The sequence below is a fragment of the Typha latifolia genome, chromosome 3 (genome assembly GCF_019914945.1).
Source record: "Typha latifolia isolate L0001 chromosome 3, TyphaL0001v2, whole genome shotgun sequence".
Taxonomy (NCBI): Eukaryota; Viridiplantae; Streptophyta; class Magnoliopsida; order Poales; family Typhaceae; genus Typha; species Typha latifolia.
Window position 1 is genome coordinate 1637535 of NC_133088.1, and position 20759 is coordinate 1658293.

Here is a 20759-nt window from a genome sequence, read left to right on the forward strand (position 1 = left end):
TAATCCTGCTCATAATACAAAACCTGATCGATGCAGCGTAGCGTGAAGGACATGGTCTTCGATCTGTTGTTGGACGACTTTTTAACTACCACTCTTTTTTGTTCTTATTGATGTTTGTATATTAGATGCGATGATGCCTACGATGATATGAACATTTTGACTATAGGATTTCGTGATTTCAACAGGATATTTTCCGATTTCCTGATGGATGATGCCTCCAAAACTCATTATCACCAGTATTGCATTGAATCCGGTGCTCCATTATATAATATAGGCCTGAGTCAGCCCAATATTAGCCCAATCGGTATGCCTACTGGATGTGCAAAAGGCTTCATCAGACGGCCTAATGGCTAGTTGAGCCAGCCCAATCTATATATTTACGGGCCCAATAGTTAGATCTACCGGAAGCTACGCGACAAATACCGCGCAAACGTAGACACGTCCACTAATATACTTCATAGTGGGTTTGTTAGAGTGTCACCTCATTTTAATTGCTTTGCTTTGCTCTGCTCTGGAATCTGGATAATATAATAATAACCGAAGAAGAGCAAACATCGATCAAGACTCGAAAGAGTAGAGTTTTTTTTTTTTTTTTCTGGCGTCAAAAAGAAACCGTGTCCCAGTTCCGTTGGTTATCCACTGGAACGACGCAAAAAGACGAGCATCATTTCCATCTTAATCCACCTTTCGTTTTCTCTTTTTTCTTTTTCTTTAAACCTCTTCTCATGATCTCATCTCCTAAGATCGTCGCGTTGGCCTCTGGCCTTCCTCCACGCGTCTTTCTCGCAACAGTGAGCAAGATTCACGGAATTGCAAGGAAGAACGAATAAAACGTATCACTCCTAGTGCTCACTTCTTGGAAGTTTCTCCATTCATTATCCCAATTGTCCAAAGGGGAGTAATAGGTGCCATTCTCTCACTTGTTGCTTTCATCCCATTAAACACTTCTTAGAGTATTTTTGGCCCAAACCTAATTACCACACTGTCACTAAGACAAAGAACCAATTTTTTTAAAAAAAATTCCATCTCTAATAAGCCAATGGTTGTACTAGGACCCTCCACCACTTAGTCTTGCTCTTTAACTACTCTTCTCAACTCTCTCTCTCTCTCTTGACATGTTGAGTATTCAAAGTCCTCGCACCGGAGACGACGACGACATCTCCGGCGACGTCGAATTCCGCGACATCCACGCTTTAACTCCTCGCAGAGACCGCTCGCCGGCGCCTTCTGTAGTAAGCGACTTATCCGTCGGTGAGGAATATTCCTTGGCGATCGTCGCGGATTCCGCCATGCGGCAGAACGATGGCAACGTAAGCATGGGGAGGATTGGAGAGGAAGAGGAGGAGGTGGAGGAGGTGAATCCGCTGGCAATAGTTCCTGACAACAACCCCCGGATGCCGTCTCCTCGCCGTGCTGCGCCGGCGGCGGAGGAGGTGTCGGTGGTTAGGGTGAAGAAGGAGGAGGTGGAGTCGAAGATAGCGGCGTGGCAGACGGCGGAGATCGCGAAGGTCAACAACCGGTTCAAGCGGGATGATGTCTTTATCAATGGGTGGGAGAACGAGAAGGTCGAGAAGGCGACGGCGTGGTTAAAGAAAATAGAGGTACGACGTTACCTCTTGCTCGCTCTGACATTGCGTTAAGCTCTCAGAGAATAATGATTTATGATATATAATTTCTTGTTTGTAGAGGAAGTTGGACGAGCAGCGTGCGAAGGCGATCGAGAAGACTCAGAACGATGTGGCGAAGGCGCATCGCAAGGCAGAGGAGAAGAAGGCATCGGCGGAGGCAAAGAGGGGGACAAAGATTGCGAAGGTGTTGGAGATGGCGAATTTTATGAGAGCTGTGGGTAGAACTCCATCGAGACGCAGCTTGTTTTAGTCTGGAGTCGTTAATTCCATTTGTTGCATGTGATTTCCTTTTTGCATAGTTAATTTTGGTTTGTGTTAGGTTTGGTGTAACATGAGAAGGCCTTGAGCTTTCCAGTTACATAGCGTTCTGAAATGAGTCTGTCGTTTGATCAGGAGAAGAGTGGGAGAGAATAAAGAGAAAGATACAGAGACAGAGAACTGTAAGGCTGATGGCTGTGTATTGTGTTTTATTTTGCTTTTTAGGATTAGAAACTTTTATTGTACTTTTATCCAAAAAAAAATTTTCTTCAATTTAAAAGCTATTATTAGCAATCCAATTCTCATTCGAGTAGTTATTATGGAGCATTATGTTTGAGTTCCATGAACGTATACAATTGAAGCATGGTCATTTAAGACGAGAAGCCCCACCATGTATTATTGCAAGAGGAGCAGGGAAGCAAACTCACATGGAAACAGAGCAGGCCATGCTTTTAGATAACAGGGGAACAAGAACATGGCATGTGAAGTCTCTCCCCGTCCCCCTTTTAAGTCTTGGCTTTTTCGCCACATTCCCTTCCTAAATCTTCTATTATTTCTTTGAAAATAAGAAGCATTGAAAGGAAAGGAAGAACAGCTATCTTTTTGGCTAATATCTATCAGCTAAGAATCATTTTCCCCTTATATAAATCAGATCTTAAACTTACCGTGGAAAGAAAACTAATCATATAGGAGAAAAGGGATCTGCTCGACATCCATGCAAACTCAGATCTATGAAGAGCAAAATTAGGACATACGTATAAAAAGGTACTTTAGAAGAGTATACATGCTTACACTTTCGTTACTTTTGATGAAATAGACAAGAGTGTCAACAAAGTGTCGATTATAAGTTTTGAATGTAAAACTGAATGACGGTCAAGTAAACTCAAGTTGGTCATATCATATTCCAACTCCTACCAATAAAAAGGGAACTTGTACATGCATAGTTGAAGTACTTGATCACTAAAAAAGAACTGTCCCACCCACAAGAAATTGAAGTTGATCATCAAGCATGATGCTACAACATTAAGATGACGGCCCACTTGAAATCTACTGAGACATGTTAGGTGGTGGTGGCGGCGGTGGACGAGCACCTTGGCCTTGCATCTGCTGTCCAAGGAAGCCAAAGGGTGGCCTAGCCTGGATGCCTGGAGTAAAGTTGGCCATTGCACCACTCCCCATTGGTGGTGGTATTGAGCGCGGAGGGCCATTTGCAACTGGTGGCGGAGGTGGAGGTTGTGCGCCACCCATAGGTGGTGCAGGTGGTGGAACCCTAGGAGGGTTCACAAAGGGTGCAGAGGGAGGAGGTCCTTGAGGCGGCGGTGGCGGTGGCGGTGGAGCTTGAGGTGGCGGTGGCCTTGGAGGAACACCGGGTGCTGAAATTCCATTTGCTACTGGTGCAGGTGCTGTTGGTGGTTTATTAGCTTCCGGTGGCTTTATTTTGAAGTACAGTTGCAACTGTTGAGAGAAGAACGCAAATTGTCAGTAACTTGAAAACGAGACTACTGTAGAACAAGATACAGATTGAAAAATAAAATTAAGTAAACAAACCGTGAACATCTTTAGATCTGGATCCCAATGTGAAAAGAATTTGTCTGTTGACTTATCAATTTCTGTGCTAGGAATCTGAAATTTTTTTGGCAAGTTAAGTAGAATATTCACTGTAGAATACACTTATAAGAAAGATGTGGAAGACAAACCTTAAAGCCAATGGTTTCATATGGTTCAGCTGCAAACAGAAGATACTGATATCTTTTATCACAAGCTTGTATCCTCTGCCATAAATAAATTCTTCAAAGTTAAATCTTGTTAACAAAAGGAGAAGTACAATAGAGATTGCATTTTCCATGACAACTGAATTCTAAGGCATCTTAACTATAGAAAATTTACAAAGATATTTAGAGTAATCAAACACACAAACATTGCATTACCTGCTCAAAGGACGACATAAATCGGTGCCTCGGCTTGGCATTATCTTCTATTTCAGGGTATTCAATCTGGAACAGTAGTCAAAATGAATTACAACTTACTTGCAACATTAAGTATCTTATTTGTCAATAGCAAACTATCATATAAAATGTTTGGTTAACTCCCACTCAAATTTGAAAAATGTAAGAATTAGTGGTGAGTAATGAACATCTTAAAGTGACAATCAAAATAACCATACTAACAAATGTTTAAACCTGAAGAGATGCTTTGTGAAAATGATAACGTATTAGGATGCTTGATTCCTTTGAAGCATATCTATGCAGAAACTAAGAGACTAGAACTTATCTACAAGAATTATTACTTGAGAAGGGTACTTTGTCAGCAATTTCAAACTCCTTACAGGACAAAGAAATGGAGGATAATATCAAGCAGTCTATGAAGGTTGTTGAAACGAATAGCTCAAACAAATACGGCAAAGCAACTTCTCTTGATATCTAATAGAAGCCCTGTAATTAGTGGTCATTTTGAGTATCCTTCTTTAATCAATTATGAAGGAAAGATAACAACCACAGAATCAAGAATAGGATTCCAACAATTGTACCCAAGTCTGATTTCCAATATTTGCATGAAGAAATTAAATTCAGATCATATGGGTCAACTCAAACTTAAAAAAGAGAACAGCTAAGTCGATGTGTTTGATCTTATTGGCTAGAATGCAAACTCAACAAATCTTACAATTGAATTACTAGCCATACTTAATCTAGGTGGCCAAAGCTGGATTCTGCTGAAAAACTGATTCTAGAAGAAATCTTAATTTTTATAACATATAAATAATGGATAGTCTAAAAAAAATCTCTCCATGTTGATATCCAAAATTCAAAATATCAAGAATATAAGTACTGCATCTTTAGCCTAGATCCAACATGAAAAGTATTTTGTCATACTGCACAGCAGTGCTATTATTTGGAATAGAAAAATTCATGACCAGACAGATAAGGAATGATTATCTGACTTATGACAGGATATCTCAAAGAGTGAATTGTTGTATTAATCATAAATAGTTGTGTTTTCAAAAATTAGTATCTGTTTACAATATGCAAACCTGGAAAAGAAGAGAGCGCTGCTTGGTTTCTGGATCAAACTGCTTTGTTACCCTGTACCCAGGTCTACCAATCTTAACTGCACACAGTAAAAGTTTCAGAATCACCAGTAGAATATACATTGAGGGGCGCAAAAGTTTTACGCAATTGGAAATGTCAAATTCAACAGTTCCAGAGCACAAAGAAATGGATATGCCTCCGTGGCCATGGCTAGAGAGTAAGTAATCAATGTTAACCAACAGAACAAGCGGTCATACTATACATTTTATAACAAATACCAAACCAAATTAAAATAGGTTATTACCCACAGAAACAAAAGTAACACGATAACACTTCTAAGATTCAATTTTAGCAATGAAGACTGCTACTTATTTAACCTAAACATCAATTTTCCTTTCTTGTTATTGCTCATAGGAGCACATTATTGAAGCTTGTACAGAGATACAACATTTTAACAACCATCAATCATAGAGTGGTGAAATAACAAAACTAACAATATATAGGTGTTGGCGTGGTATCCAGATATAATATAATTCAAATAGACTCCACGACAATGTACCGTAAGATTATATGGATACTTCGGTACATGACACTCTGAAAAAGTACGATAAGAATGCCAAGGAAAAAATTAGTATACTTGTGCATCTGTTAAAGAAAATATGCTCATATATATAATACTGTTCTTCTTTAGGCATGTTAGAAATGAATAACTTGAAAAGTGAACAAGTAGCTTAAGAAGGTACCTTCTAAGCTCAACTGCCTATGCCTAGGTAGTCCATTATAGTCATAAGTCACAACAAACTGTTCTAAAGCTGAATGAAAGAAATTAGTTGCCACAATATAGGCACCCACATATTATAATGTTTTGGTGTTTTACATCATAATCTTCCCTTATATATTATTCACAAAGAGAAACTTATGGATTTGAAGGAGTTCCAAAATGAGGGCAACGACAACAACCACCGAGCCTTTAGCCCCACCAATTGGGCATTGTATGTATGGTTCCTTCTAATATCTAAGATCTTACATAATATAATAGATACCGTGTTATTAATGTTTACTTTCTGTTGATAATGTTTTCACAGTGCAATATAACAAATTTATAGGACTCTTTCTATAATCAATGGCAATATCAGCATGATCCATGTCATGGCTAGCAAAACTTTCCAATAAACAAATCCTCCCAGATAATTGATCAAACCAAAATCGTCAACCTAACTATGAATTTTCACCTCTGTAAGCACAAGCTTGCATCTTAATGCATTACGGTGTAGTACAAATAAGAAATCATATCCAACACAAGAAAGCCATACATGTTGCATAAAGCTACCCTACCATTACAAGGAAAGAACCATCATGAGACATGGAAGTGGCACAAACATTTATATCACGAAACTAGTAAAAGAAAGAGGTCACGGAGAAGAGATTATGTAAATATATACCGGACTTGCGCATAGCAATATTGCGCTTGTGGGGCTGCGGCTGAGCGGGTGCATCCTTGGCCTCGCGGGCGGCTCGCTTTGCGAGGTTAGTCTGATGGCGCTTCCCCTGTGTGTGCGCCAAGTAGTTCCCCTCGTTGTTGTGCAGCGTTAGACATAGCTTGCACTCGTAGCTGAAACACCAAGATATCCAAAAAGTTGAGACCCGATCGGACGAGAGCTAAGGTTAGGGTTAGGGTTGGAGCACCTTCCGAGATGGTTTCGCATGAAGTAGGGATCCTTGGCGAGGTCGATGGTCTCGAGGGCCAGACGCCGGAGGCGCTCCCGCCGGTCGATCGCCTCGTTTTGGGCAGAGGCGGCGCCGCCGCTCCCTGGCTTCGATCCCCATTCCCGGTCCATGCTCCGCACTGCCCCTATCCCACTGCGTCGAAAAGCCGAGCACGGCGATTTTTAATCTGGAGCTTTTTAGATAGGATGGAAATGGGTTGCGGATAATATCCGACCCGTTCGGTTTCATCATATATGGATATAAATATGAATTAAAAATAGTATCCTAATGTGTACCCTTATATCTATAAATTTTAAATTTATCATAGTAGCGGTAAAAAATAACAAATAAAATCTGACGTATTTTTATGTATAATTCTCTAATCTATTATTATATATCTATAAATTATTATAATAGTGGTAAAAATAATAGAATAAACTCTCAATTTTTATTTCTTATGTGATTCTCTAATCTGTTTTACTATATATTGTGTTATAGCATAGAACTCTCTTTTTTATAATCAATGAGGTCGTAAGTTCAACTCCAAATACAAATAATATTGTAGAGAAATTGTTTAGTGATTTGGCTCGATTCGGTTGATAGTTTAGTAATACGGTTAGCTTAGAAGAACAGCTTGTCAGCCCTGCCACCCTGCCCCCGCGTCCTCCCTTCTCCTTCTTCTTCCCTTGCCCTTGTTGTGCACGCTACCCTGCTCCCACCTCCATTAAACACCCATCTTCCCCTCCTCGAACGCGCCATTTCTCCACCTCACTACCTCTCTCCATCTCTTCTCGTAGGTTGCCGACGCCGGAGCCGCCGAGCTTGCTGACCAACCCACTTTTTTCGGTAAGCCCTCCTTCCCTTTCCTTTTTTTTCCTGTTACTTCCCTCATCGACCTTGTGCTGTGCCGTCGGCACCGTCGGCCTCGTGCCGCGCCGCCAGCGTCGCAGCCCCTCGGGCTTTCCGCTCTCCTTTCCGTCTCCTCCCTCGGAAGAGAAATACCGAGGGAGGGTCTAGGGGGTTGTTTAACCCCTATACCCCCCTACTTGGATGCAGTCATATCGCAACCCACTGAGCCCCTTGGTGGGCTGCGATCAGACGCAGCCCATGAGCACTCCTTGGTGGGTTGCAGTCGAGACCGCAACCCACTAGGCTTAAGTTGGGTGGGCTGCAGACCGCAGCCCACCAACTAAGCCTTTGGTGGGCTGTGGTTGGACCCAGTCCACTTTAGCCAAACTTGTGGGCTGCAGTCCAATTGCAGCCCACCAGGCCCCCCTTGCCTATTGGGTTAGGTTTGAGCCTAACCCAATTCCTCTAGCTTAGCCCATTTGGGACTATTTGGACTCTATAATCCCCATTTATCTATTGCCACCTGATTAATTACCCTAACCCCTTAATGAAAATTTAGTATCATGTGAATTTTAGGATAGCATAGTGCTCGCAGTAAGAGACGCTCAAGTAATGGCCAAAGATAAATGCTCTAATAAAATAATTAATTCTATTAGTTCGCTAATCTTATGTATGGCGTTACTTGCGTGAATTAATAGGATTTACACCGCGTGAGGAGGATTTTGGAAATCCGAAAGAGCCGACTAACTGACGAGATTTACCATACTGTGGAGACCCCTAGGTGAGTAGAGTTATACAAATCTAGAATAGTATAATTACAGTCATTATACTTGTCATGACACTATAGGAAATGTCGGTATTAATGCATGCATTTAGTACACCATGTTATATCTTTGCATATGCAGTTATTGATAACTTGCTTATCATAACTTAATGTAGCAGAAACATTAGTGTGATAATGCTTTACATGTATCTTGTATGGTATACTATTGCATAGATGTATAATTGTTGTGAGTATAGAAGGTAACGATCATGATGACTATGACATGCTTTATACACTTATAGACACTGCACCACTTCCACCTATCATTAGTAGTCGGATTCTGACTAGGCAGTAGTACCCTTACCCACTCAGCCCAGAGTTAAGGATAGAGTGTATTTTATATGACTATACTATTAGCGGCCTACACCTAATGTCGGGAGCCTGTGTGGCATTCAGGTAGTTATACTGCATAGTCAAGACTAGATTATGATGATAGAAGAACATGATTGTGAGGCGGGGATATAACTCTAGCGGTACCCGACGACGTAGGGTTAGGGCGTCTGTTGATGAGTCGAGGGCTCCCGATTCTCTCGTTGAGAGCGGTGATGATTTAGAGAGAGTGAGATATGGGCTTACGACTGGGGTCCTTAGTCTGATGGCCACAGATAATCGGTCACATGTAGTGTCGCCATACACGTGTAGGTGACATTACCGCTAGATGTGTATATATCCCCCTCGATGTATGAGATGACGAATGATTATGTGATAGATGATTGTTTCTTGAGAGTATTTATCTGTGTGGTGAATAGCTCAATGAGCGATGATAAGTATGATTAACACCTTGGTAGGCATGAAATGACTAAACTGCTATTTTATTGCTATGCATAATATGTAAAACCTATGATTAAGATGTGTACGAATAAGAGATTATATCAAGCTTTATATCTATGTAAACTTATCGTGATACGTTTAGAAACTAGCGTGTTCCAGGATAGTGACTAGTAATCTTTATCAATTGCATTGATTTAGTAATTTGTGGTAAGTCATTTCAACAAGCATATCGTTATTATTAACAAATATAGGCATACATTGGATATACACATGTGATTTCATTATTTTAGATTGTATGGATACTACTCACTGGGCTGTAAGCTCACCACCTCGTGGTGGCATTATTTCAGAGCTAGGGGACGCAGGTGCGGGCAGCGAGGAGTAGCTGCTTTTTCCTTTTCAGTATGTATTTTAGTTGTATTAAGCCCCTGCGAGGGCGTTATGATGATGTCGTATTTTGGACTTTAGTATTGTATTTTGGATGTACAATTGGAAGGCTTGTTGTGGTCTGTGAAATTTGTATCCAGACTCTTAGTTGAGTTTAATTATGGTGAAATTGTGCTGTTGTGTGTCTTGTGAAATCCTTATACTGACAGGTCATGTGATGCACCGCGTGGGAGATTTACCCATGCGGTTTACACGTGTATTTAGAGGTTTGGATGTTTCATGGATGCTCTTCAATTTACAGAGTGTGATAACCTGATCCTTAACACTACCAAAAAGATAGTACTTTGATACCCTGATTAATTCATGTTGCTGTTGTTCTATATTGCAACCTTCGTAGATGTAGATTTGAGTTAATTATGCTTGCTGGCATTTTCCTCCTGGATGCAGATCAGCAACTTCGTTAGTATTTGGTTGGTCCCTTAGATTACTAAAGCTATACCTATTGTCAATTTGTAACCAATTCTAGAAGAAATTCAATTGATTCATTTAGAAATGAATTCCGCTGTTTGGTTGGAAAACAGTAGACTTGAAAAGTACAACTCCAAATCATCAGAGTTTATTACATGCATTAAAATTCAGTCAAATTAATTACAATCTCATCAAATAATAATAGTTCCAAATAGTAAAATTAGAGAATTTAGAATTATAGATCAACATGATAAACAACGAAATTCCATAGACTTGGTGTTGATAAAAGCCATGATTTAGACAATGAAAAACTGCTAGACCACAGATATAGGCGATATATTAAATTAAAAGAAAAAAAAAAGAATATACGACACGAACGAAAACTAAGCAGTAAGCACACTTGACAGTTGACACTTGGACCATCAAACTTCACTTCATTCATGCCTTGAGCAACCAAGCCGAGCCGGATGAGCCAGAAGCCATACTCGTCGAGTTGGAGGAATTCGTCGTATAATCAGTTAACCTCGAAGTGTACGAGAGCAAACTCGCATCAATTGGCGGCGGAAAGTACATGGGCACCGGCATCTTAGGAGGCAAACTCGGCAATGGCACCTCGGAGTTTAGTGCGCTAATGGCCTGCCTAATCGAAGGACGCGCGCTCCAATCGGGATGCGCGCACCACAACCCCACCACCATCAACCTCTGCATCTCTTCTTCCACTCCCAACTCCTCCTTCAGTACCCCTCCGTCGGCTGCATCAAGAATCGCCTTCCTTCCATAAAGATCCCAAACGTATTCCACCAGCCTCACCTTTCTTGGGTCCTCGTTGATCTCCACGGGCCTTCTTCCGCAAGCGAGCTCGAGTGCCACTATCCCGAAACTGTACACGTCGGACTCCTTGTTGGCCTTCCCAGTGCTGACGCATTCTGGCGCCATATAGCCCATGGTCCCGGCGAGAACTGTTGTTTGGGACCCCTGACCGTGGGCGACGAGCCTCGCCAGCCCGAAATCTCCGAGCTTAGCGTTGAAGGATGAATCGAGCATCACGTTGCTCGGCTTGATGTCTCGGTGCACCACGCAGCTATCCCACTCTTCGTGGAGGTAGAGCAATGCCGAGGCCAAGCCGAGCGCGATGTTGTACCTCAAAGACCACGTCAATAACTCCCCTTTGGTGGTGTAGAGGTGGTTGTCGAGGCTTCCGTTGGGCATCAGCTCGTAGACGAGGAGGAAATCGCCGCGGTCGTGGCACCAACCGACGAGCTGTACGAGGTTGCGATGCCGTAACTGGCTTATGATCTTGACCTCGGCGATGTACTCCTTCCTCCCTTGCTTCGACCCCTTTGAGACTCTCTTGATCGCTACTTCAAGGCCAATATCCTTCAAGAATCCCCTGTACACTGCTCCGAAGCCTCCTTCTCCGAGCTTGCCCTCTTCGGAGAAGTCCTTTGTCGCGGTGGCCAATTCGCTGTAAGCGAACCTCCTCGGTCCCTTCCCTTGCTCAAACTCATCGTCGATTGTGTCATCGTAGTCTTGCTCTGCTGCTCCTCGCGTGTCCTTCTTCCGCCGCCGGATGCACCAAATGCCAATGAAGCCCAGCAAACAAACCATGACCACCGCGCCGGTAGCCAAGCCTATACCTACCCCTGCCGAGTTCTTCTTAGTTTTCTTTGGTTCCAAACTTGAGGTAAAATTCCAATATTGGATCTCATGTAGCTCAACGACTTGACCTGTCGTAGCCGAGAATCCAATCGCTACATTCTCTGGTAGTAGTTCTTTCAGATCAACAATATAAGAGAGACTGGAATTGCCAGAGAAGACTGGGTCCTCCGCGTAGGTCAAGAAGACGCTCAAATTTCTCGCGGTAGCATTGTAACTGATCCACGCATTCGCCCTCCGCCCATCCCTGATGCTACTATTCCATGTAACATTCGCAACGGACACGATCGAGTTGATATCAATACCCACATGATTCGAGCTCGGATCCCAGGGGTCCCTGAAGGTGTCAAACTCCACAGCTACCGTCTGGTTGTTGGGATCATTGAAAAGGCCGAGATGGCCGTCGCCGGAGTCCTTGGGGATGCTCGAAGGGTAGGCGGATAGGAAGAAAGCCATGCCGTGGCCGTAAGTATCACTACTTGTGGCTGTTATGTTGAAGGAAAATTGCGTGGTGAAGTCCGCTACCTTGCCGGTGGCTTTGTCCCATAGGGGCACCGGATCCTTGTATACTGCACGACCGGTGCTTTCGGTGATGGTGCCGACAAGCTCGTCCTTCGTGAGACGGATGTGGTTGTTGAAGAATGCGTGGCCCTGGAATTCGATCATGATGGGATACGTAGTCTCATCGGTGTTGAAAAAGTCGAACAAGAAAGATACTGAATTAGCATGGTGGATAGTGGAAAATAGAATTAAGAAGTAGAGAGCAAAGAAGCGAGTAGTTCCTGCATTCCAGGGAGCCATGGAAGAGGATGTATGGCAATTACGCACACTTCCTCTCTCTATACTCTATATATTGAAAGGAGAAGAAGGAGAAGAAGGAGAAGATCGGGCAGTTATTGTTCAACCACCCAGTTTTGACTTGGTTGTCTAATTTTAAATACGGAGATGGTGAATGATTCAAAGAAGAAACCCCGCTTCAGTTGGTGAGTTGCAAGAGCTGGGATAAGCAAAAGTTGGTATTTGCTTGGAAAATATAGATGAGCAATACTATGGAATAAATATACTCCCTGTCCCTGGCTTCCCTTCATGGTGGAAAGCCGTCTTTTCGCTATCCTAATTCTAATGACCGTATCCAACTTGAGTGGTTTAAATGCCACGCAAAGAAGACATTCTTTTTTGGTCGACAAGAGTGGACTTAAGGCAGTTATATTCATGCAAATATAAAACAATTGATACCAAACGAAAAGTACTGCGAAGCTAGCCAAGTCATGCAAATGGCTGGGAGAATTTAGTGCCGAAGGGATCAGAACTTCAAAAGTAGGCAGTAGTTGCCTCCTATTGGAAGTCAAGAGAATTCACAAGGTTCAGGTAATTGTGATTTTTTATTTTTTGGGGATTGGAAATGTATAACTTTATTACCTTTTTTAAAAAAAGACTCAAAGCCTTCGTGTATTAAAAAAAAACCTAGAGTGTCCTTCGGTAGCATAGATCAAACACATTGGAGGCAGACCTAAATCAATGAGACAAATAAGAAGCAGATTTATCCAAAATTACTAACGAGTGTGTAGGGTGATTATCATTTCTATTTACATGAGAAACATAAATTATACTTAATAAATATAATAATTATAATAAATATTAGACAAAATATGTTTAATCTTCTAAGGACCCAGAGAATGACAGTTGATAAGATTTACTAACACCTATGAATAAGTCTTAATTTTTAAATTGTGTAGTTGATGAGCCTGCACCTAGATAGGCACTAGTTTGAGAGCTTCAGTTTCTAGCTGAATGGTCGCGTACCTTTCTAATTGGTGATTGACATCTATATTCTTTTTCTAAAGAAAAATATAAATAAAACTCTCTTTTTACCTTATTTACAAATAAAACTCACTTTATTCCCCAAGCCACATCTAAATTAACCTTAATTTAATAAGCACCCAAAATAGAGTAGAATAAAAAACAAAATATTTTTTATATTTTATAAATTACTTAGAGCCAGGCTAGAGCTCAAAGCCTCAAACCTGGCCAATCTTTCGTAAGCTCAAGCTTGGTCAGCTCGATTTATAAAATTATTATAGTGATATTAGCAAAATAATAATAGTAGAAATTGATGCTGACGTGTCAAAAATAGTTTGAAAATCATTTGTATATCTAGAGAGAGAGAGAAGTTGACTGTTTCTTGCTTGGAACGGGGAAATGAAGGGATTGAATTGGTAGTACAAACATTTTTTCCATTAGAATACCATAAGGTTGTTTATGGTATAACGCCAAAATCTTGGGTGAGCGAGGGCAAATCTATCAAGTGAGGTAAGGTAAGGAAAAAAATAATCGGATAATATTTAAAGTATTCAAAATGTTAATATAAAACTTCATTAATATCAATCCCAAACTTTACGTCCATCAAACTTAATAAACAATAAAATAATATTTATTGTCCATGAACTTCACTAAAGTCTTTTAAATGTTCTCTTGAGATTTTAATTTCTAAGAATACTGTAGAATTGTCTTATTATCTATGTTCTTACAGATTTATATCTTTTTATTATTAATTTCTTTGTAATATATGATTCGATATTTGAAACAAAATCTTAAAGGATAATAAGAGCAGGAGAATATTTTTTATTTAATTTTTTCAACTCAAATTCATGACCGTTCATAGATTACCTAATCACAAAATTAAATAAAATTTCATTTCACCAATAGTATCCGAGCGTAGGCTGTTTCTTTGCTGCGAAGAACCCGGAATTGAAGGCATTGACTTCGTAGCACAAATATTTTGCTATTAGAATACCACTTTGTAAGGTGCAGAAGAAAAAAATAATAAAAAATTAACAAAATATGGCATCATGACTTGTATTAATCGTTCGTAAAGTGTTTATAAATATAGCAGTGTTTATGTTTTCAAGGACATGACAACTTCTCTACACATCAGTCTGATCTTTGGCCCAAGCAAGTTCATGCCATGCCCAAGAAGATTGGGGCCATGGACGAGTTCGCTTTTGGGCTGGACTCTTAATTAAACGAAGTTTTTTCTTTGTGCTTGTTAATTCTACATGAGCAGGATCAAGCAGAGACAAGAAAAAGAAAACTTGTATCTTGTTCTGTTCCTAATTTTTGATTGAATTCATAACTTCTTGGTTTAGAGCAAATTTAAGTTTCTTTTTCCTATAAAGCTATGAGAACAGTTCTTCACCAACCATATGAATTACGGATCATCCACTAGTGCAGCCTGGTACTAATACACTATGTCTGACAGACCACTGAAATATGTTGGTTTCTATATCCTCTGTGTGGACTAAACAGCGAGTAACTCTCTGTACATTATCACATTCTCTTTGCATCTTTTCTACACTCATATAAGAAAGTGTGAGTATGCTTCTTAAGGTAGATATTCGGCTACACTCAAAACTGAAAATGAAACTCAAACTGTGAAATTCCTAAGTTGTCAGTGTTGGTTTGATTTTCGTCTCTGCTCTATTTGCGAATACCAACAGTTTTAGGTGAGTGACCATCGACTTCATAAAACATGCTTAAAAATAAGCAGTTTGTAAGTCTCTTTTCACCTTTTTTTGTTCCAATGAGGTCAGAAGCAAGAACATAATTTTAGTGGCAACTGTGATACTTACCCGCTTACAGCTGCTCCTCTTCTGTAACACTATACGCTATCTGCTGTCTATCTACTCAATCGAAAGTTTATTATCCCTTAGATAGCTTAGGAACATTCTGAATCTTATTAATATTAATTCTCTGTCTCTCTGGAATTATACTGGAGGCCTATATTTCCCACATCAGTTTAATTGAAATATTATTAAATTCTCACTTTTCTCATAAATTGAAAGAAAACCAATATTTGTTGATAGAATGATTGACTTAGTGAAAAACAGTCCTGCTGGAACACAATTATAGACGATGTATCAAATTAACAGAAAAAAAAAAATTTATACAACATGATGAACGAAAACCAGGCAGAACTAGGACTGCCAAACTTCACTTCATTCATGCCTTCAGCAACCAAGACGAGTCGACTGAACCAGAAGTCGTATTCGTCGAGTTGGAGGAATTCGTCGTATAACCAGTCGAGCTCGAAGTGTACGAGAGCAAATTCGCATCGATCGGCGGCGGAAAGTACATGGGCACCGGCATCTTAGGAGGCAAATTCGGCAATGGCACCTCGGAGTTTAGTGCGCTAATGGCCTGCCTAATCGAAGGCCGTGCGCTCCAATCAGGGTGCGCGCACCACAAACCCACCACCATCAACCTCTGCATCTCTTCTTCCACTCCCAACTCCTCCTTCAGTACCCTTCCGTCGGCTGCATCAAGAATCGCCTTCCTTCCATAAAGATCCCAAACGTATTCCACCAGCCTCACCTTTCTTGGGTCCTCGTTGGTCTCCACGGGCCTTCTTCCGCAAGCGAGCTCGAGTGCCACTATCCCGAAACTGTACACGTCGGACTCCTTGTTGGCCTTCCCAGTGCTGACGCATTCTGGCGCCATATAGCCCATGGTCCCGGCGAGAACTGTTGTTTGGGACCCCTGACCGTGAGCGACGAGCCTCGCCAGCCCGAAATCTCCGAGCTTAGCGTTGAAGGATGAATCGAGCATCACGTTGCTCGGCTTGATGTCTCGGTGCACCACGCAGCTATCCCACTCTTCGTGGAGGTAGAGCAATGCCGAGGCCAAGCCGAGCGCGATGTTGTACCTCAAAGACCACGTCAATAACTCCCCTTTGGTGGTGTAGAGGTAGTTGTCGAGGCTTCCGTTGGGCATCAGCTCGTAGACGAGGAGGAAATCGCCGCGGTCGTGGCACCAACCGACGAGCTGTACGAGGTTGCGATGCCGTAACCGGCTTATGATCTTGACCTCGGCGATGTACTCCTTCCTCCCTTGCTTCGACCCCTTTGAGACTCTCTTGATCGCTACTTCAAGGCCAAGATCCTTCAAGAATCCCCTGTATACTGCTCCGAAGCCTCCTTCTCCGAGCTTGCCCTCCTCGGAGAAGTCCATTGTCGCGGTGGCCAATTCGCTGTAAGCGAACCTCCTCGGTCCCCTCCCTTGCTCAAACTCATCATCGATGGAGTCATCGTAGTCCTGATCGCGTTGATCTTCTTGCTCCGCTCCTCCTACTGTGTCCTTCTTTCGCCGCCGGATGCAGCATATGCAAATGAAGCCCAGCAAACAAACCATGACCGCCGCGCCGGTAGCCAAGCCTATAACTATCCCTGCCATGCTCTCCTTCTTCTTTTTCTTTGGTTGTAAACTGGAGGTAAAATTCCAATATTGGATCTCATGTAGCTCGACGGCTCCACCTGTCGCAGCCGAGAACCCAACCGCGACATTCTCCGGTAGTAGTGCTTTCAGATCAACAATATAAGAGAGACTGGAATTGCCAAAGAAGACTGGGTCCTCCGCGTAGGTCAAGAAGACGCTCAAATTTCTCGCAGTAGCGTTGTAACTTACCCACGCATTCGCCCTCCGCCCATTCCTGATGCTACTATTCCATGTAACATTCGCAACGGACACGGCCGAGTTGATGTCGATACCCACATGATTCGAGCTCGGATCCCAGGAGTTCTGGTAGGTGTCAAACTCCACAGCTACCGTCTGGTTGTTGGTGCCATTGAAAAGGCCGAGTTGGCCGCCACCGGAGCCTTCGGGGATACTCGAATTGTAAGCGGAGAGGAAGAAAGCCATGCCGTCACCGTAGGCGCTATTGTCCGTGGCGTCTATGGTGAAGCAAATTTGCGTGGTGAAGTCCGCTACCTCACCGGTTTCTTTGTCCCATAGGGGCACCGGATCGTTGTACACTGCACGGCCGGTGCTTCTAGTGATGGTGCCGCCAAGCTCGTCCTTCGTGAGACGGATGCGGTTGTTGAAGAATGCGTCGCCCTCGAATCGGATCATGTTGGGAGGGGTGGTCAGGTTAATGTTGAAAAAGTCGAACAGGAAGGATACTGAGCTAGCATGGTGGATAGTAGAAAATAGAATTACGAAGTAGAGAGCAAAGAAGCGAGTAGTTCTGGCATCACAGGGCGCCATGGAAGAGGATATGTCAAGTACCCACACACTCTATCTCTCTCTCTCTCTCTCTCTCTACTCTAGAAATAGAAAGGGGAAGAGGGAGAAGACAATATTGCCTAGAACGAGATTCCGACTTGGTCTTCTAATTTTTAAATACGGCGATCTGGAATCATTGGAAGCAGTCAACTGACTTTTATTAAAAAGAGAAGAAGATTGATTCAAAGCATCTGATAGAAAAAACACGGCTTCCGTTGGTGAGTTGCATCTTGCAAGAGCTGGACAAGAAGATTTGTCTCGAGCTTTAACCAAGCCAATCTTTCATCCATAGACTCAAGCTTCGCTCCACTATCAAGCCGGGGCTCGGCTTGGATCGATCAGCTCGATTTATAAAATCTTATAGTGATGTCAGCAAAACAATAATACAGACCGAGTTTACGGTGAGAAAAGTTGTTTGAAAATTATTTGTAGAGAGGGGGACTGTTTCTTCCTGCGAACGCGGAATTGAAGGGATTGACTTCGTCGTGCATAACACTTTGTCGTTAGAGTACCAGTTTGCTGGCTGGTGAAAGGTTTTTAATGGCATCACGCCAAAATATTGGGCGACGGCAAAGCTATCAAGTGATCTTTTTTCAAGGTAGTAGCTACGTCGCTTTAAATCCGATTGAGATTGAAAGAAAGTTTATCTGTAGGGCTGACTCGTTTATTAAACGAGCCTAGCCTCAGCCCAAGCTGGCTTTCTCAAGCTTAGCTTAATAGACCCGAAAAAACTATTATTTATATTATATTATATTATATTATATTATTATTAGATCTTCATTGAAATGAGCCAGTTTTGGCCCAAATAAGTTGTTGCCAAGCCTAAGATGGTTTGGCCCATGGGCAAGTTGGATTTTGGGTGGCACTCGGCTCTATGTTAATTTTTAATTATTAAATTATATATATTAAAATTAATTAATAAATGTTAAGTAATAATTATTTATTATTAACAAAAAATATATGGTTGGAAAGGTATTAGCGAATCTTTAAAGTATGACTAATATTAAATAATTTTAGAATTAAAATTTATTTATTTTAAAAATAAAAATAAAAAAGACAAACAATTAAATATAAGACTCGTTTTAAAGCTCTTGATGAAATCCTTTCAATGGAAGTATTTTTATTAAAAATTAATTAGTATAAATAATTATATACTAAATTTTAAATAACTATTATATACAAAAAAATACAAATAGAATTTAGAAGAAAAAAAAAATTAAATAATCAGTGTAAATCTTTAGAACATTAGTTTGGAATTAATAGAAAAGGAATAGTATTTTACAGCTGGGCTCTAAAAAGTTTTAATTGGCTCCATATTTAGATATTTCAAATCTGGTTGGAGATACTGAAGTTTTTTCTATGAGTTTATTAATTGATGGTTAATTCTACAGGAGCAGGATCAATCGGAGGAAAACAAAATCCTTTTCTTATTTCTTTTCCTAATATTTTATTGATGGCAGAATATTTTGGTATGGAGCAAATTTTAATGAAAAAGAAAATGCTATTTGCAGAGCTAACATAATTTTGTCTTCCAGTTGCGTTGCTATCAGCATGCCAACTGATGGCAAACGTTCTACCATCTCCTACAAAGAATGGTATTGCTCATTGGACGCTGATTGCAATGTCGTGTAGAATTCTTCTACTTTGTATCTTTCTAGGGAGAAACAAGAACCGGCGAATGACAACTATGATTTTATATTTAATTTTGTCTTCGATTATGACAGCAAATTATATCTCTATCCATGAGCTACAAGAGTGTTAATTGATTCAAGACTCCTAAATTAATTCAATAATTAAATATTTTTTATCTAATTAAATTTATTTTAAAAAATATTAAAATTAAATATAAGATTAACTAATTGAATTCCAAAGTTAGTCTCAAACTAAACAAGACTGAAGGCTTAGAACTTTCAAGCATCCACTATACGACTTTCTATGTATCTACGTGCGTCTTTTTTGCACCCTAACTATTTGTGCCTTAGTTGTTTTTGATATTTGTTTTTTTTTTTATTGAATTGAATTTCAGAAAGAGTGAGGTCTTCCAACGGTAGATGTTAAGCTAAAAGGAAAAAGAAGAAGAAAAGGACTAAACATCATCTGCCAACAGCTTTTAATCGCTATTATTAATTATGTTCGTATGACAGTCCTTAAATACAAGATACTATGTTCGTGTGCGATTGACTTTATAAAACCTATTTAAAGTTAAGCAGTTTGTTAATCTTCTTTTCTTTTACCTTATTCTAAGAGGTCACGTCAAGAACGGCAAACTAATCTTTCATTTATAAAGATTGTTTAGTGGCAATTTAATAAACTTAGGATGCAACTTCATTTCTCAGAGAGTGTATTTGGACGCTCACGCCTGTTATACACAAGTAACAGAGGATGGATAGTAAAGAGTTTTCTTGTTTAGAAAGAGAAAGACATACTGTGGATATATAATTACTAATTGTGAGTAATTTGAACAAGCCATAATTGCTAAAAATATTAATGGTGGGAAAATAATAAGATGCCATGCCACTGGATGACTGGAATCATATGCAACTTTCACCAACAATATGATAGTCTAATGACATCAAAACTTTTGTGATATGAAGTTAATGCCTTCAATTCCATGTTCCCAGCAAGGACCTCTACTGTTTTCTGGTCTATTTTTACATATATATATAGTGTCTCTATGTGTGTTCTATTTTATTAATAATGCTGGTATGAATGTTGGGATAACCCAACTCCATAATCTGATATGGATCCGAAAGCCTTAAATATTTAAACCTAATATAATCGGATGGATAAATGAATTGATTAGCTTAGCTCAATTAAGTCATATTTGTATTTATTAGCTCAATATGTTTCTCAAATAACTTAAGAACTTATTTATAATATAAATAAATTTATTTACAACCCAAACAACTTATACAAATTAGAACAACTCATGTCACCCATAATTTGTTTGCGACGGGTGTAATTTTTTTAAATAAATTATCTGTGTTTATATTTAGAAAAATTGACAGTTATAATAAATGAGTTGTGTTTTGCTATCTCTTTATGACACGTAAATTTAATTATACCTCAAATAATATATTTATAATAAAAAATTTGTTTATAATACAAATAAATATATTTATAAGTTAA

The 20759-nt window shown here is 40.4% G+C and overlaps 4 protein-coding genes across 4 annotated transcripts; 1 reads left to right on the top strand and 3 right to left on the bottom strand.

Annotated features, from left to right (window-relative positions):
• The first annotated feature begins 682 nt into the window (after positions 1–682).
• Positions 683–2180, top strand: LOC140785086 (remorin 4.1-like). Its single transcript, XM_073132804.1, has 2 exons — positions 683–1601; positions 1687–2180. The coding sequence occupies exons 1-2, from the start codon at positions 1116–1118 to the stop codon at positions 1876–1878; spliced, it is 678 nt and encodes a 225-aa protein (XP_072988905.1). The 5' UTR covers positions 683–1115; the 3' UTR covers positions 1879–2180.
• A 475-nt stretch (positions 2181–2655) lies between these two features.
• On the bottom strand, positions 2656–6847 carry LOC140783843 (uncharacterized). Its single transcript, XM_073130920.1, has 7 exons — positions 6599–6847; positions 6355–6524; positions 4915–4991; positions 3815–3880; positions 3584–3658; positions 3435–3509; positions 2656–3341 (listed from the first exon to the last, which is right to left on the bottom strand). Exons 1-7 carry the CDS (start codon positions 6748–6750, stop codon positions 2934–2936), a joined length of 1023 nt encoding a protein of 340 aa, XP_072987021.1. The 5' UTR covers positions 6751–6847; the 3' UTR covers positions 2656–2933.
• Positions 6848–10196: 3349 nt separating this feature from the next.
• Positions 10197–12278, bottom strand: LOC140784549 (L-type lectin-domain containing receptor kinase IX.1-like). Its single transcript, XM_073132029.1, has one exon. It carries the CDS (start codon positions 12237–12239, stop codon positions 10356–10358), a length of 1884 nt encoding a protein of 627 aa, XP_072988130.1. The 5' UTR covers positions 12240–12278; the 3' UTR covers positions 10197–10355.
• A 3130-nt stretch (positions 12279–15408) lies between these two features.
• On the bottom strand, positions 15409–17865 carry LOC140783779 (L-type lectin-domain containing receptor kinase IX.1-like). Its single transcript, XM_073130818.1, has one exon. It carries the CDS (start codon positions 17610–17612, stop codon positions 15573–15575), a length of 2040 nt encoding a protein of 679 aa, XP_072986919.1. The 5' UTR covers positions 17613–17865; the 3' UTR covers positions 15409–15572.
• Positions 17866–20759: the final 2894 nt, after the last annotated feature.